This window comes from Mugil cephalus, chromosome 13, assembly GCF_022458985.1.
Source record: "Mugil cephalus isolate CIBA_MC_2020 chromosome 13, CIBA_Mcephalus_1.1, whole genome shotgun sequence".
In the NCBI taxonomy this organism is placed as follows: Eukaryota; Metazoa; Chordata; class Actinopteri; order Mugiliformes; family Mugilidae; genus Mugil; species Mugil cephalus.
The window spans coordinates 25856228-25875151 of NC_061782.1; the positions used below are offsets into that span (position 1 = coordinate 25856228).

The 18924-nt window shown below is 43.2% G+C and overlaps 1 protein-coding gene across 5 annotated transcripts in view; it reads left to right on the plus strand.

Annotated features, from left to right (window-relative positions):
* The window catches only part of ltbp1 (latent transforming growth factor beta binding protein 1), a 115211-nt gene that overhangs the window by 75949 nt on the left and 20338 nt on the right, over positions 1-18924 (plus strand). For 3 of the 5 annotated variants that reach the window (XM_047602733.1, XM_047602729.1, XM_047602732.1), the window contains 6 exons: positions 1522-1544; positions 2020-2122; positions 3137-3223; positions 9125-9250; positions 11691-11810; positions 13947-14069. In XM_047602733.1, coding sequence (XP_047458689.1) covers positions 1522-1544; positions 2020-2122; positions 3137-3223; positions 9125-9250; positions 11691-11810; positions 13947-14069 — 582 coding nt within the window. The remainder of the gene's footprint in view (positions 1-1521; positions 1545-2019; positions 2123-3136; positions 3224-9124; positions 9251-11690; positions 11811-13946; positions 14070-18924) is intronic. The other 2 variants (XM_047602730.1, XM_047602731.1) reach the window with 2 other exon arrangements.

The following is an 18924-nucleotide window of genomic DNA, read 5'->3' on the forward strand; positions in this document are numbered from 1 at the left end:
TGGGCTATTTCTTTGAGAATAATGGTAAATGGTCTTGCTCTTATATAGCCCTTTTCTACCTACTCAAAGGTACTCAAAGTGCTTTTACAGTCAGAGACACATCCACCCATTCGCTCACACAAGCACACACACATTCACACACCAGTGCCAGTTGCACTGGGAGCAACTGGGAGTTCAGTGTCTTGCTCAAGGATGCTTCGACATATTTAACCGCTAACCTTTCGGTTCGTGGACACTCGCTCTACCTACAGAGCCACAGCCGCCCCTACTGCCGACTCACAACTGAACTAGACTTAAATCTAAAACCAACTTTTGTGGATGACCGAATTCATCATGCAATAGTCAGATTCTTAATACTTTAGGACAGGATTAGTATTTTATTTAAGCTACTGACTTCAATGATTTGTCAAAGTAACAAATACTCCTGTAAGATCGAATTAATGCAATGCAGAAGAGGACTAATTTCAACATTTTCAGACTTTTCTTTAATTAATGGCATTAATGGCTGCAACACAGTACAAACAGTTGTTTCAATTTCTTAACAAGAAAGATCTTCTAAGTAACATTTGAAACTCTGATTTTATGTGATTAAGAATCCAGATCTTAAAAAGAAACATCCCTTGTGTGACATTTGTTTGTAGAGGACAAGGATTAAAGTGCTTTGGCTCAGTACACATTCCCTTCAAACTTAGGCTAGTCTACAAAACCTCCACATGAACGAGAGAGAGGGAGATCAACCTGGCTGAGAGAGAGAGTTGAGCTTTGTCGTCTCCTGTTATTATTCTGTATATGCTTGACAGCCACCAAGGGAAGAAGAAGTTTTGCAACATTTTAGCCAAAGACAGAGTCCAAGTTACTGCTAAGCTTTGCTGGAGAAGAGTACAGAGTTTTCCAGGCACACAGGACAAGAGGAAGATCTTTGTTATAATATTTCAGGCCTAAGAATGTGGTTTGCAATGTTGACATTTTCACAATGTGAAAACCTGTGCCTTTGCATAATTATGTGGTATTTATTAAAGGATTTACTCAAAGAAAGGTCTGGTATTTTCACAGTCATGGTGTGTCATATAGGTTGTCATTGGAATTAGCCTCCAATTTGTCTTTGTATTTCATCTGCTAATAATGGAGGAATGTTAAGGTTCCTCAGAACTGTAAGTATGGATGATATTTTTACTGATTTGTGTCGTCACCAAGACATGGTGTGTCTGGAACAAAGGCATGGTGGGGAAGTCATAAGGTAACTTAGAACTAATGATTATTTCATTTTCCTTTTTTTTTCATATATACGATCAGGTCAAGTAGCGTGATTTGAGCTATTTACCATTTGCCAAAACTCAGAAGTTCAGATTGTCAGCAATTATTTGAGATACTGAACATAGATATGAAATGAAACAATTAATAGTTTTTATTGTTATATATCCACCAAACGCATTTTTAGTAATTTTAGAAGTGTATTTCTGAAAACACAAAAAAAAAAAACATTTCAGACCATGATTGTATTTCTTTGTTTCTTTTGGTCAGTAGCAACAAGTGCACCAGATCAGGTAGGTTGGGTGCTTTAAAGAATGAAAATATAGATGATGCAGTCTGCATGTACGGACAGGCACTGAGGAGTTGCAATCACCTTTGCATGAAGTCAGCACTATTGTTGCATGACTTTGGCTAGTCAGCTGTAAGCAGCAGTGTAATATTTTTGATGTGTATATGCACATCTAACTATCACAAACAGAGTGGAATCCTTTACCTCCTTGACAAATCCAGACAGAAGTCCACGGTAAAGTCACAGGATTTTTTTTGTTTGTTTGTTTTTTGTTTTTTGCATCCTAGCTTTTTTGCTGAGCTTTTCATTATTGCTCTCTTATTAAACTGCAATGAGTTGCCATGTAAGCTGAATGCTAATCTGCTTCCTAGCAAAACATCTACACTGCATTTTAGAAGCTGTGTTCAAAACTTAAAAGATGTATACACTTCTCTATTGATCCTGTCTCTTTGGCATTATTGTCTGTTTTGTCATTGAAGGAGCTGGTAGATCCTGAGGTTAGCAATAGACCAATAGTTGATCCTATCCTGCCCCAGCTCTCTCCTGGTGTGTCCACTGTCAAGATGGAGGCAGCCTATCCAGGTGTCTGCTTTACTACTCTGTAAACTTTGTGGTATGGTGGGCAATTTTAGACATCTGACTCAGCTTGCCAAAGTTAAGGCTGGTTCATACTACAGGATATTTTTTGTTAATTCTCTCTAGTATTGACCTGGAAAATATGGCAACAATATGCTGTTCCCACAAACTCTATACTGCATAAAGATGGACAACAATGAAAAACATCATCCATAGCTTTCCTGAAGAGTGATTTTGAAGCTTACTGTGGTGGCTTGGGCTGACGTCATCAATTCAAAAATGGACCAACAAGTGCAGCATGAATGAAGCTCAAGGGGGCAGATGAGTCTCTGATTAGACATGAAGAAATAATCTATTGTAAAATCTCATTGTGTATGTGTACACCTGACATAGATTTAAGATTATTTTGTCTGACGAAGAGCAGTGGGACTTAAATTATTATTGCATGTGTGTGTATATGTGTGTTTGGGTGTTATATTAACTGGTACCCATGTTTCAGCTGTTTCAATCATACTATAGTCTATGCATACCTATTACTTTGATTAAGTGTGGTCTGCTCTTGTCAGCGTGTACTCTAATACTGCTGCAGACTGAATGGTTTCTCTTCGCAAAGTATGAGAAAGTTGGTTTGTTTGTCATCTGTGTGACAAGACTAAGATACAACATTAACTTGGCAGATTAATAGTCATGCCACAAAATATGACTTTTGAGTATTCAAAAGTCAAAATATTTTATATTTCAGATTAATAGTCATGCCACAAAATATGACTTTTGAGTATTCAAAAGTCAAAATACTATAAGGCTGTTGTCTAGTGATTTTGGCACTTTTTCGTAGACCTCAAACTATCTTTATTGTTTATGGTTAAATTCAGTAATCAATTCAGTAAATATCTACAGTGTGTCATCTGCTAGGACTATCCAGTTAGTGTGATGACATCATTCAAATACCAACAGGAAATATTATAAGATACTGTATGAATGAAATTAATGTTTACTACTGTGTAAATCTTAATTTAATAGAGGTTGTTGAGAGGTCATCTCCACCTGCACCAGTGGAGATCCTTCCATCTAATGCAGGCCAGGACATCGCTCCCAGCCAAGCAACAGGTAATGCGAAAACATTTGTGTTCTTTTTCTTTTGTTTCTAGTTTCTCCCTATCCTCTCAGTTATGGATTTGGTTGCACCAGCTTTTTGTAAATCTTGCGCAAAATATTTAATCACTAATCATCACTAACTAGTTATAAACTAACTAATGATTACTTCTTTATTTTTGGCTTAGTAGCTTAACTTAAACTGGATTGCACCATAAAACCTAACAGCTTGTAAAAACCTTTGTGATGACGCAGTATGTATCTGATACTGATGTGCCACGGTTGGCTGGAACTTTGGAATTAGCAACTATACAAATATTGTAGTTTCACAAGCATTAGCTAACTTCCAAAACATAGTTTTAAATTTAAGATTTACTCAGGCAGACAACATTTAAATGCTTTGTTTTTACTGATATTATCATTGCTTTATTCATACATGCATGACAAAAATATCTGTTTCACTATCTGTATTATCATGTAGATTACAATAAGTGGAACGTGTCCGATCATGCACACTTTATGTGCTATATTTCACACAGCACATGGGCCGATGATTTGAATATATTATGGGTGAGGAGGCGGGGGTTGCTCTGTTGTTGTGATTGTGATAAGTTGGAGTAAAGTCTCATAAAGTGAATGGTTGTCGTTGTAGTTGTTGGACTAATATTTGGTAGCAGAGGATGGTTGCTAGTAATTATAAAATTCCGCCAGCGTTTGATGAGAAGAAAACTTAGCAGCCTTAGCAGTTGCCTTGTTGCTAATTGCAAGAGCGAGGGACAGCGTGCTGGAAATAGCCACGGAGGATTTGAACAAAGATGATGGAATGACTACACTGCTGAGTTTGTACGGATAACTAAAAACGATGGCATTTCAATGGTGGATTACATTGTCGAGTTTGAATGGAGTTACAACAGAATTCGACAATTTAAAATGGAGCTTCCGGATGTGGTGTTATCATTGAAGCTTCTAGAAACTGCTGGACTTAATGTTAAAGACAAACAGTTGGCACTTACAGTTTGTCCAAGCCTCATGTTTGACAACATGAAGTCCCCATGAAGAGGATATTTGACAATAGTGTTGTCAGAAGGGCGATGATGCACTGCGGGTAACGCTGCCTATTACACGAAGTTTACCGGTCAAATCCGCAACATCAAACAACTATTCAAGGTACCAACCCACTTGACAGGTACAGTAGGGGAATGTGACTGGGCAAAGGACTGCCCCACAATGCTAAATGAACAGAAGATGAAGGACTAACAGAGGTTGAAGAATGCAGCATTACTTTATTGTCTAAAGACACATTGTCTGACACAGAGATTTTCAGGGTGGAGTCTTTGGGGTCGGCTGTAATTGACACAGCTTGCGCCAGAACTTTTTGTGGTGAAGTGTGGATTGGGCGGCAGACCAGGGCAGGAGTCTTGGTGGTCTGATCCTCGGTTATGGAAACTGGCTTTGGGGACATGGAATGTCACCTCTCTTGCGGGGAAGGAGCTGGAGCTTGTGGAAGAGGTGGAGCGTTATCAACTAGATATAGTCGGCCTCACCTCGACACATAGCATCGGCTCCAGAACCCATGTCCTGTAGAGGGGTTGGACTTTCTTCTTTGTTGGAGTTGCTCCAGATGAGAGGCAGAGGGCCGAGGTGGGCTTTTTGCTTGCCCCAAGACTCTCTGCCTGTATGTTGGAGTTCTCCCGGATGGACGAAAGGGTTGCTTCACTGCGCCTTTTGGGTCGGGGAACGGGTCCTGACTGTTGTTTGATCATGCATGCCGAACAGCAGTTTAGAGTACCCACCCTTTTTGGAGACCTTAGGTCGGGCGCTGGATAGTGTCCCGACTGGGGACTCCATTGTCCTTCTGGGGGACTTCAACGCTCACATGGGCAATGATAGTCTGACCTGGAGGGGCATGATTGGGAGGAACGGCCTGTCTGATCTGAACCCGAGCAGTGTTCAGTTATTGGACTTCTGTGTAAGTCGCAGTTTGTCCATAACTAATACCATGTTCGAACATAAGGTTGTTCATTGGTGCTCATGGCACCATGACGGCCTAGGTTGTAGGTCGATGATCAACTGTGTAGTCGTATCATCCGACCTGCGACCGTATATTGGACACTTGGGTGAAGAGAAGGGCAGGGCTGTCAACTGATCACCACCTGGTGGTCTATCTCAAGGCTCTGGATGTTGTAGGGCTGTCTTGGTTGACACGCCTTTGCAACATTGCATGGACATTGGGGGCAGTGCCTCTGGAGTGGCAGACTGGAGTGGTGGTTTCCACCTTTAAGAAAGGGGAGCGGAGGGTGTGTTCCAACTATAGGAGGACCACACTCCTCAGCCTCCCCGGGAAAGTCTACACCAGGGTGCTGGAAAAGAGGGTCTTATCGATAGTTGAACCTCAGATCAAGGAGGAACAATGTGATTTTCGCCCCGGGCGTGGAACCATGGACCAACTCTTTACCCTCGCTAGGGTGCTGAAGGGGAAATGGGAGTTTGCCCAACTGGTCCACATGTGTTTTGTGGATTTGGAGAAGGCCTACGACCGTGTCCCCAGGGGCATCCTGTGGGGGGTGCTCCTGGAGTATGGGGTGGATGGCCCCTTGCTAAGTCTAAGGACATGGTTCTTAGTCAGAAAAGGGTGGATTGCTCACTCCGGGTCAGGGAGGAAGTCCTGCCTCAAGTGGAGGAGTTCAAGTACCTCGGGATCTTGTTCACGAGTGAGGGTACAATGGAGCAGGAGATCGACAGATGGATCGGAGTGGCATCTGCAGTGTTGCGGACGCTTAAGCAGTCCGTCATGGTGAAGAGAAGAGAGCTAAGACAAAAGGCCAAGCTCCTAATTTACCGGTCGATCTATGTTCCAACCTTCACGTATGGTCATCAACTTTGGGTGATGATCGAAAGAACAATATCGCGGATACAAGCGGCCGAAATGAGTTTCCTCCGTAGGGCCTTACAGATGGTGTAAGAAGCTCGGACACTCGGAAGGAGCTCAGAGTAGAACCACTGCTCCTCTACGTCTAGAGGAGTCAGTTGAGGTGGTTCAGGCATCTGATGAGGATGCCCCCTGGGCGCCTCCCTTTAGAGGTGTTCTGGGTATGTCCCACCGGTAGGAGGCCTCGGGGTCACCCCAGGACATGATGGAGGGATTTTATCTCCCATCTGGCCTGGGAGTGCCTGGAGATTACTCCGGAGGAGCTGGTGGAAGTGGCCAGGGAGAGGGCTGTCTGGACCTCCCTCGCGACCCGGACTTGGATAAGCAGAAGAAAATTAAATTAAACGAAGTTGTCCCAAACGATATTCCTTTGCTTCACTGAAAAGAGCAGGTGCAGTTTTGGACTTTAAGAATGACAAAGCCATAATGTTCAAGCAACCTGTGAAACTCAAACTAACATCGTCAGGACATTATTGTGTGAACTTGAGGGATGAGAGTACCCCAGATGGCAATGACATCACAGTGAGGATGACAGAAAGCATGAACAAAGAGGAAAAACAAAAAATCCTGTTGAAAATGCACAAGCAGTTTGGACATGCCTCTGTTGAGGGACTACAAAAACTACTGACCTGCTCAGGTAATACTGATGAGGATTGCACCAAAATCCTGAAGGACATTGTAAAGAACTGTGAGACATGCATCAGATATGGTGAACCAAAGCAAAAGCCAGCAGTAGGTTTATCCACAGTGTCACCTACAATGAAACTGTAACCATTGACTTACATGAACTAGATCCAGGACTGTAGTATTTGCATGCCATTGACCACTTCACACAGTTCAGTGCAGTCAGCATCACTACCTCCAAGAAACCCAAGGAGATGGTGAACGACATTATTCACTGCTGGATAAGTGTTCATGGTCCTCCCCACAGATTGTTCACTGACAATGATGGTGAATTTAACAATGAAGAAATTAGGGACATGGCTGAAAACTGGAAGTTCAGCATTAGATGCTACAAGGAAAGCATTCACAGAAGCAGAATGCTCTGAGGGGATCAGAGCAGTCCTTCGTAAAGAACTGCGACCCACTGATTATTGTTATGAGACCAGGGATAAGGATTACTACAAACATGTGGATTCTCCAGAGTGGAAAGATCCAGGTGTGGTCATCGGCCAAGGTGGTGTAGTGATATTTGTTCACCATGGGGGCACCTATGTTCTTGTACACCAATCCAGACTTCGAAAGGTTGATGGCTCATTAGCTTTGCTGAGAGAAAGAGATAATCAGTTGATGGAAACTGAAAATGCCAGAAACCAACCAACCAAACCAACCAAAATTACCAGAAACCAACTCAATGAAAATAACACTGAAAATGAATGTGTGGAAGAAGCACCCACACATGGTGAATATGTTGGGGATGACAATGAACCCTCTCACACTTTAACAAACTCAAATAATATTTGTGAAGGACTTAAGCTGAAAACTGGACAAGTAGTTACAGACACAGGAATACACTCTGGAAGTATCCTCAGCCAGGCAGGAAAGGCCACTGGAAGATACAAAAACTGGTACAATATACAGTACACAGAGGCTGAGGAATCAGTGGACTTGAGATGAGTAGACAATATTCAACTGGGTCCATCTGAGCATGCTGAATTATGTGCAGACTTCCATAAGGAGGACACGCTGATTGTGAATGATGATACCTTCATACCTGCCGAACATGCTGAACTCAGCAACTGACGGAGGTCTGAAATGCATTTCTACAAGGTGTGTATGCACACACAAGGAGACACCAGATAGTGTTGTACCTAAACACAGGCTAGTTGCAAGAGACTTTGAGGAGATGAACACAGAGGAGCTCCCAAAGGACTCACCTACATGTGCCCCAGAGTCTCTGAAAATGATCATGGCTGTTATATGTCAAAAGAAATGGCAGAAGGCTGAGGGTAGCGGTTGCCAACAGACTGAACAGTGATGTTGTTGGAGTGAAGCTGGACCCTCTGATGGTGGTGTCAGACAGGAGAATGCTTCACAAGGTGAAAGCCATCTTGGACAATGAGTCAAACCCACTCCATGACATGCTCGCCAGACACAGGAGTTCTTTCAGCACCAGACTTATCACACCACAATGCACCACAGAGAAGTCACAGGAAATCATTCCTGCCTGTGGCCATTTACCAGTACAACTCCTCACTCTGAGGGTGCAGAACCCATACTTATTTATAAACATATTTATACTGATAATGTGGAATAACTCATGTACACTTCATCTCATATACTAATACATATCCCCTGTATACTAGGGGACTCTGGTCTTTACTATTTGGAATAACCCATGTTTATAATATATATATATATATATATATTGATCCTGAGATTGTGCAATAACACATGCTTCACTTCATTATTTTCATATACTTAGCCTTTTTTCTTCCCACCATGTGCAATAATTTTTCCCCGCTGTGCAGTACCCCGTATTCAATGTCACTGTAGTGCAACAACTCGGAACACAGGTTCACTTATGCTTGTACATATTGTTATATATATATTTATTGTATTTTTACATTCTCTCACTTATTCTTATTGCCTACATTACTTTTTGTTCTTAACACTGGTACACTTTGGTTAGGAGCTGCTGTAACGAAAAGTTATTTCCCCCTGGGATCAATAAAGTAATTCTAATTCTGATTCTAATTCTGATAAAGTTAACATAAAGGAATGAAAACGTTTATGTACTTACATAATCAGAGCTTCAGCTAGCAGTGAGTGAACCATGTGGATCATATGAATTTAGTTTTGTGTAGTGCATTTAGTTTTGGGCAAGTTTGTGGTACAATTTGTGAACACGTGCCACTTATATTAAGTCATAACTTGAGGTATATTAGTAGCATGCTGTGCATCTTTACTGGTCTTTATAGTAGCTTGTGGGTCCCATTATTAGCCCTCCCAATTGCTTCTGCATTAATGTTTCTCTTTTGGCACAGAGGTGGATGAATGCCAGATCAACCCTTATATCTGTGGCCCAGGGATTTGTTACAACACAGCCAAGAGCTACACTTGCCACTGTGAGGACGGATACCATCTGGATGACATCCAAACCACCTGCATAGGTAAATAATGAAATGGTCAGAGATGGCTTTTGAGGTTAAGGGTTATTTTGTGCATATTTATTTCAGCAGGTTTTTAGTGGCAATACTGTCATGATTTTACCTGGAGCTTAGAGCAGCTTTTACTGTCTGTTAAGTTTTGTGAAATGCATTATCCATGTGCAAAAGATATGAACAATCAATGTGTTCCGAACATACTGCAAGTATTCTACCTCAGACCTGTTTCCAACTAGCAAACTAGTATAGTTCATCTTCAGCCACAAGAAGGACAGACTGAAATGTAAAAAATGTAAAATGAAAAAACACTGTGTTGGTAACTTTTATTGGGTGGAACAATGTGGTATCTTGGAACCAGTGGCAATTTTGGTTTGGAAATTCTGGTGGGGCCATGCAGGAAAATCTTATGATGTGGTCCAGAAATACCACAATCAACGCACTCACAACAAAAGCACAGTAGCCAGAGAAAACCCACATAACATGCAAATGTAGAAAGGGCCGAGCTGGACTCAAACTCAGACTTTCTCACTGGAAGGCATCAGTGCTAACCACCACACCACACATCATCATATCAATAGAACCACCAAGTGGCAATGTTCATGATCTCATTGGATCGAACACTCAAAATCGAGACAATATCACATGACACACATTCCATTATAATTTAAACAGTATGTAAACTAGATTATCAATCCCATTTAGATTAAAAATTAGATTTACTAAGCCCTTTTTGACAGCTCTGGTTAAACATGTTTTCTGCTTAAACCACTCCTGGCTGAATGACATAGTTTTGTCTTTTCCCTCTTGAGAAATTATTAAATCCTCCGGTCGATGTGGTCCCAAAGCTTTTATCTCCAACTTCTGCTCAGGTGGTAAAACCCTAAATTGCACACTAGCTAGGTAGCCAACTCGATTCATCATGCAATTAATGAATGAATCGTAATTTAGCTCCTGCTAGTGCATACAGTCAATGACGTTAGCCAAGCTAGCAACCTGTGCAGGCCCCCGCCTCCTGCTTCAAATCAGTCACTGAGAATCCTCTGGTGCCCTGAAGTTCTGGCCCCACTGCCTAAATTGAAGTGTGTACTGTACACGCACATGCACAAGATTTTTTTTTGTATGCTGTATTTCTTTCAGTAAAATGGAAGATATGGATCAACTGTTGCTCTTGGAAATGTCTCTCAATTGCACCACTTTGCACATAACCCATGTTTCAAGGGCCAAAACTTTCAATTTACCAACTATTTGTAGCTAGCTAACCTCATGCGGCAAGCATGTGTGTGAAATGTGCTTCTGCTATTGTTGAATGTGAGCCAGTACTGCCTTTTCTCCTTTTCTTATCTCTCAGTGCTATACAACTTAGGGCTCAGTTAATATTGGATGGTCAGTTTCACAAAGACACATTTTAACTATAGCTCTGATCAAAGGTAATCTTTTTTTTTTTTTTTTTTTTTGTTCCTGACTAAATAAAAGGAACATTGTTCACTCATCTAAGCTACCTTCACATCCACATAAAACATCTGTCTACTTGTAGAAGTCAACGATCACAAGGATATTTAGCTGGAAATATTTGGCAAAGATCTGGGAAAAATGCAACCACAGCATTTTCTTTTCTGCAGACTCAAAAAGCTAATTATCTTCTCAGTCATTTCTCCAAATTCTTATCAGCAAACTAAAAGCAAACATGTCAGCTGGTATTGCTGTTTGCGTTTTCAAGGAAACATCTCAGTTTCCTTTAGAGTGTTAGAGTGTTCTAACAATAGAGATCAGTCAGAAACCACAAATGTCAAGATTGTATTTGCACCACCACAACTTCTAGCAGAACCAACACTCAAACAAAACCTCTGCACATGAACAAGTGCATACTAATAGAGTAATATAAGTCAGTGGAATTTTGGATGAGACCAGCAACCACACTGTTACCAGATTCTGCACCACCCTCCTCCCTGCTTCATCGCCCTTATTGGGATATAAATATAATGCACTCTGTCATTACGTGGTTTCCTGCCATTTCAACACAGCTCTCTCCACCCACCAAAATTATGCTGAATTAGGACTGTGAAGGCAAATAGGCCTGATGATTATTTCCCCATAGCTGCAATAACAGAAGGACCAAATAATGACTTCTTGAGCTGACGTGTCTATTAATAATCTTAACACAAAAAACAAACTCAGGGCTTTGGTTTTCAGAAATACTTTAAAATCTTAAAAATAATCATTACACTATGGTGGTACATATACCAAGCAAAGTGTCCTACCAACAATGTCTCCTTTCACCTGCCCTCCTCTGACTGCTGCACTCTACCAGATGTTTGTCATCATGTAAAAAAGATTGTCAGATTGTCACATTACAGTGTGTTATCACTTTACTAGAGAAAACTACTATCATAACCAGGTTACCTGCAAATATCTTTAATCCTGGCTAACTTTTCTACTTTCTTCATAGATATTGATGAATGTTCAGACAGGACAGTGTGTCCTTCTGGTATCTGCTACAACGAGCCGGGGAGTTACACCTGTGGTTCCTGTCTTGATGGCTTTTTAGGGCAAGGAGGCCAGTGTGTTGGTAGGTCTAACACTCAGTGTATGTGTGGATGTGTATATGTTTAGAAGCTTACATGCTCCTTTCAAGACTGGCATACCCATTACTGTGTCATAAGCTAAATTAGAGGAGAATTGCATCTTTGGTTGTGTACATATTAATGGCCTTGTTTTCTTGTCTATATTCTTGTCAAATTCCAGACTAATGTGACAAGGAAATTTCCCATACATGAGACAAATACACAATGTCTTATGTATGCACTGACTTTAAACATAGCAAATAGGCTGAAAATACCTCAGATGTACTTGGCTTTTTATTTATGCGTTTTCAGATTTCAGTGGAGAAGCAAAGCTCATGTTACATGGTAACATGTAGTTATATTCCTGCACGAAATTGGATTTATATAGGTTATCTCTAGCTTAATCCACTTACGCTGGATTAGAATACATGTTTTTTGACATAAGTAGACACTACAATCTCAACATATTGGACTATTAGTTAATAGTACATCCAAACCTGGCTTTGTGCAATTCTGTCCATCAACATATATGGAACTCAGCCCAGGAAACACATGCAGAATAAAATACCCCACAAATCAAGCAGTAAAACCCGTCAGCCATTCCAAAAGAACAGACAGTATGAACCCACGTTTTCCTGAAAGTGCTACTATTTCTTGGAAAAACCTGTACTTTACAGGTCCTGTATCCCATGTGACATGGTATTAGATGTGAGGTTTTGACTGCTCACACACCACTTAAGGCAAGCCAAGCCACAGTGGGGTGGCAGAGAAAGGGGGTGGCAGTGAGAGGAAATAATTAGGCGGTTCAACAGAGACCTTTTTAGAAGTTAATAACCCACCCCACAGATGTGAGGTTTACATGACACATACCACATGTCTTATATAGCTCAGATCAGCTCTATAGATCAGCATGAAACTCTTTCAAATTGCATTTTGGCAACTTAAATTGCCTGATCTAAAAGTCTGAAAACACAATGTGCAGCTTAAGTTTGTTGAAAAAACAAAGTGCCTGGAACTCATGATGGGCTGGTCTGTCAAAACATGATTTCTCTGAGCCGTAATAATGAAAACTGTGGGCCATTATTGCCATGACCATTATGAAAGAGAACAGAACAGAACAGATCTTTAACTGGAAAATAGATTTTTCCACTCATTTGATTAAGAATTCAAAGTCCATGGAAATCTCACATTTATAAAACTCACAGGTCTTTTCTGGTTTGTCACATTTTATGCTGTTTTTCATGTAGTTCTAAGGATGACCTGTTGTAAAGGTGTAATTAACGAGAGAGCTATAAAAAGTGCAGGGAACATTACAGATTCCTTGGAAAATTGGAACATGGCTGAAAATGAGCACACTTGCATCTTTCAAACGACATAGATAGCTTGAAACTTTGTTTAAATCCTGTCTTTTGTCTGATCCTTTCCTGTCCGGAAAGAACTTGTCCTTTGATGGTCTAAGTTAACTTGATGAGTACACTGTCATTATAACTGCCTGAGCCACAAAAATCCAACCGGCAACAATAAACCAGCAATTTCCGTTGACTATTAGTTCTCAGAGTTTGAGCTGGAATATACCAAAGGAAGAAACTGGTCAACATTAGCCAACAAATACAATATATGTTATATAAATGAATATTAAGTGCCTATAACCAAAGTTGCTGTGGCAACACAGTAGTGTAGTGTTTACCACTGATGCCTCAAAGCAAGGTTTTGTATTCAAAGCCAATGGCCCTCTCATAGCTTCCACCCATTGTCCAGAGACATGAGGTTAAAAAGTGATTCTACACCTGAGTCTAAATGGTTGTTTCTTTCTTTGTTTTTCCTGTTTGTGTACTGTTAGTGTTAGATAAAGTAAATTTAATGATTAAAGCTGAATTGTCAAATGCTAGTCTGTGCTGCCATTGGCCAATGGATATCAGTTTACTATTGGCCAATTATAATATGCCACACACTGATTACTGTCTGTGTTTACCTGAGGTGTTTAGCCCTACACTGCTGCGCTTGTGTTCATTAGTGGCCCATTTAAAGTTTAGAACTTTCATAAAAGTTCACTTACATATGTATTTACTGCACTCATGTATAACTAAAATCCTGTTGATGTGATGCAGTTCCATTCCATTCCATTGTATGTGTTGTTGCAGATGTAGATGAGTGCCAGGATCAGCGAATCTGTACCAGAGGCCACTGTCAGAACACTGAAGGCTCATTTTTCTGTCATTGTGGGCCAGGCTTCAGAGTGTCAGAGGAAGGAGACCAATGTGATGGTATGATATGTTCAACACTCTACACTGCACTAAAAAGAGAAAATTGTTGGTAAATTCAATTGGTAACATGCAATTTAATTAGGTTTTTCAACTTAAGTTGATTTGAGTCAGACATAGATAATAATTTGAGTGCTTTGAAATCCTTTCAGGAAAGCTAGCTTTTATAATGGAGTGTATTTGAAGATAATGCTTAGTATACTAATCTAATGAGGGAGAAATTCCTTTAAACCAAATAAAGTTACTTATTTACAACTATTTATGACAATTTGGCCAAAAGAGGCAAATGTCTTTCTGAAAAAAAATCCTTTAAAACATCACAGCAAGAAGAAACTTAACTCACACACTTTGACTTCAATGAGGATAGTAGGCTAATCAAACAAAGTGTAATTTCAGGTTGATGTAATCCACAAAAGTACACAGCCATGACTAAAGCAGAAAACTGAGTCACACTCAGCAAAACATTACATTACTTCAACTACTACACAAATACACTTTTTAGATGGTGTACAATAGTGGCCTATGCTATAACATTAATAATAATACATTGATAGGTGTATTATACTAATGCATTTGTTAGTTTTCACCCTACCACTTGATTTTTGCAAATATAATGTATTAGGAAGTTTAAAAAGTTATTTGCACAAAACGTTATTTAACACTGCATGTCAGGGCAAAAACAAGCTACAACGTTCAAGAAACCACCAAGAGGCTCTTTGTAGATGATGGCATGGAAAAAAACGTGAGTTACGGATGTAACTACGGTTCTATGAATTCTGGGTTACCGCCAGAGGGCGGTACTTATCCATGTCTCCATCTCGCATATGTGCAGGTCGAGTATTATACCAACAAAGTCACCTTTGACCATGTGATGAGATAGGGTGCACACCCCAGTATAAAGCCCCTACGTCATCATGCAATCTGTTCTTACGGAATCTTCTCGCTGAGATTCCAAGTGACAGACAGTTCCGATGGTCATCCAGAACGGTACTTACATCCATAACTCTCGTTCTATTTCATTCTTCCTGACCCCCAGAGGGCAGTTCTTCAGCACTGGATGACTCATGCCAACATGGTCACAAGGAATGCTTAAGGCGTGGAAGCTGTTGATAGAACAGCTGTTGCAGGTAGAGCAGCCACATTGACGCGGTAATAGTGAGAAAAGGTACAGGATTCCCAGGTCGCTGCAGCACAGATGTCCTGCAGAGAGACCCCTTTCAAGGCTGCCCATGATGTGGACACACTCCAAGTAGAGTGGCACCGCACATTACTAGGCGCAGGTAGGCCCTGAGACCTGTAAGCATGTAAAATCACATCGACAATCCACTTGGAAAGCCTCTGCTTTGACAGAGGTTGACCTTTCCTACGACCCCCATAGCAAACAAACAGTTTGTCAGATTTCCGAAAAATTGCTGTGGTCCCCACATACGTCCTGAGTGCCCGAACAGGGCAAAGCTGTTCTGACAGCTCCGTTGCTTGCTGTGATGAGCTTTGTGGATTAAATGCTGCCAACTCAATTGCCTGGCTCACATGTGATTAGGCAACCTCTTTGGCAGGATGGAGGGATTGGGTAGGAGAGTAATCCCCGACCTATCCAGAGACCAACGCACACACATCTGGCTCACTGACAGGGTGTGGAGTTCACTACTCACTTTGCGGACGTGATTGCCAGAGAAATGCAGTCTTTGCAGACAGCCACCTGAGTTCTGCCTCTCCCATGGGTTCGAATGGGGGCCGACAGACTGACCTCTAGTCCGATGACAGTATCACAGTGACCCTTGATGGCCTACGCCTCTGTGCACCCTTCAAGAACTGACTAGCCAGATAGTGTGACCCCACTGTCATGGCTCCCAATGGCCAGACCCAAAGCTGAAGGCGATCCGGATTCGGATGTCATACAAGCTGAGAGCTTGTATGACGTGTATGGCTGAAGGTCCGGTCTCCTTGGGAGAGCCATAGTTCCCCCTGGAGTAGTTTCAACAGCACTGGAAACCATGGCCGTCCTGGCCTGTTGGGGGCCACGAGTAACAGTCTGTGGCCCTCCTGTTGCACTCTTTCCAGGGTCACCTGAATGAGCGGAATAGGAGGAAAAGCATATAGAAGGCGAGGTGGCCAAGCATGAGCCAAGGGATCCTGCCCCAGAGGTCCCCTCCATCTGTGAGTACCAAAGGGAACAATGTCTGGATTTTTCCAAGGCAAATACGTCCACCTCTGCTCTGCTGTATCGACTCCAAATCATCCCCACCACTTCTGGGTGGAGTCTCCAGTTGCCCTGTGGCAGCCCTTGGCGGAAGAGAACATCCGCCACACTATTCTGTACGGCTGGGAGATAAGGAGCTGCTTTGAAACCTGCAGTCCCTGCTTGGACCTGGTGCCACCCTGATGATTTATGTGATATACTGCTGATGTACTGTCTGTGCGAGAACATGCTGCCCCTTCAATACTGGGAGAAAATGTCTCAGTGCGAGATAAATTGCTCTGAGCTCAAGCACATTTATATGTTCCCACGTGTGCTGTGCACTCCATTTGCCCTTGATGGTCCTGTGCTGCCAGACTGCACCCCAGCCTAACAGAGAGGCATGTGTCTCCACAACCTCTCGGCGGGCAGGGATAACTCCTAAGGGAACCTCCTTGGTCAAATACCCCCTTCTCCTCCAAGGCCTCAGGGCTACCCTTACGCTCCTGCCCCTGTGCCACTTGGGATCCAAGTGAAGTGAGTTGAACCAGATTTGAAGGGGCCGTAAGGAAAGGAGACCCAGGGGGATCACCATGGATGCTGCCGTCAGCATACCCAGCAGCCTGAGAAAAAGGCCGTACCTCAATACTCTGCCTGTCTGTAACCAACCCATGAGTTGCAAAATATTCTCCACTCTTTTCTGAGAAAGGAAGGCTCTCATTGACAGAGAGTCGAGAGTCATGCCCAGGTAATATACCTTCTGACTGGGTGTAAGACTTCTCTTGGAGTAATTGACAGCCCAGCCGGTTCACATGTCCAAGGAGCAAAGCAGTGTCCATGACTGCCTGCTCTGCAGTCGGGGAAACAATTAGCCAATCGTCCAGATATGGCAAAACTGTCAAACCACTGGCTTGTATGGGAGCGAGGGCCGCTGCCACGCACCTCGTAAATATGCGAGGGGCAAGTGAGAGACCGAATGGCATCACCTTGAATTGGTAAGCCCGGCCCTGAAAGGTGAATCTCAGGAACTGTCTGTGGTGTGGAGCAATAGTTACATGAAAATAGGCATCTTGGAGGTCTGTTGACACAAACCAGGACTCCGGTGCCACTGACTTGAGTCCACAACATTCAGAATGGCAGGACCTTTAAAACCCTGTTCAGCCCCCGCAGGTCCAGGATCAGACGAAATTAAAACATACACGGCATAAAACCCATTGAGCTGTGTATGCCATGCGACAGGCTCAATGGCATCTTTGTCTAAGAGAGTTGCTAGCTCCCTGCTGAGGGCGATTTTTCAGGCTCTCTGACCACAGACACACTGACCCCACTGAAAGTTTGTGGCTAGCATCAGAACTGCAGTGTGTATCCCCTGGACAGCGTGGACACCAACCAAGGGTCTGCGGTCTCCCTCTCCCGGCAGCTGATGTGCTGCTGAGAGAAGCGGCCGACACCTGCCCTTTGAACCTCAGGTCTGACCTCCCCGGCTTCTAGAGCTTTTGGGGGGCAACCACTGGGGGCTGGTCCTCTTGGCACCTGAAAAGATGACTGGGAGGGAGCCCGGCGGCGCTGATCATTGTGTACCTGGGCGAGTAGGTGGATGATAACAGCTAGGACCAGACAGCAAAAGACCCCTCTACCTTGGAGCCTGAGCCGGGCCCCGATGCAGGCTGGCAAACCACTGCCCGGCCTGGTCTACTTGGGCACTGCGCTCACTGAGCAGCTGGCCCAAACACGTGACCTGGAACCACTGGAAGAGAACGGAGAGTACGGCGACACCCTTCCGACAGAGAGGACTGCGCCAGCCAGACCTGGCAGCGTGCCAGCATCACTGTTGACATTAATCTTTCAAGCTCCCTAGACATGAATGCAAAAGTCTGAAGGGAAGCATCACTGAGGGTCTGAGCAGAGGGGCTACACCAGATCCCTGCAGGACCTGGGACAGGCCCAGGATAAGGTGGGAAAAGGAATTACCAGTACGGCCCATCCATGCCGCTATATTATAAGCCCTAACTAGGAGATCATCGGTCAGCCGGTACTGAGGACGGGGACAGCAGGCATCAGGTCTGACAGCTGTGGCCGTACAATCCAACCCGTAGCTGCCTGCCTCCTGCATGGCCGCCAAATTCCTGCCATCCCTAGTGTGATGAGAGAACAATTTTGAATCTGCCCAGAAGCACTGGATCTCCTCAATGTAGGGTTTCGAAGGAGGGGCCGAGAAGGCTGTGGCGTCTGCCTAAAAAAATGCACTCAAAGGAGCTGCTGTGACAGGAGCGTCATCCAGTCCCAGGTGTGCTAAAGCTATCTGAATTGCTGGTTTCAGTGTGGCAGGGCCAGCTTCTGATCCACCCAATGTACCACCAGACCCTTAAGACCAAGCGTCTGAGGCTTGCAAGACCGAGCCTTTATGCTCGTTCTGTCCAATTCCCCTCATCATCAAACAAACTGCAGGAAGCTGCAGTTCACAGCACATCAATGTCCCGACAAGGCAAGCCCCTTGTGGTGGAGGTACCACTGGGAGCTGATCCCCTTTCATCAGGCTGCAGATTGAGCAGAAGCTCCTTAATCTGGGCAAACTCAGACCACTTTGCGAGCCAAAGTGTCCACCTTTCTAACTTTCCCAGGAGGTCCACGTAAGGCAATACTGCGTCTTCGTCCCCTAGGTGCTGCTGGGACTGCTCACAC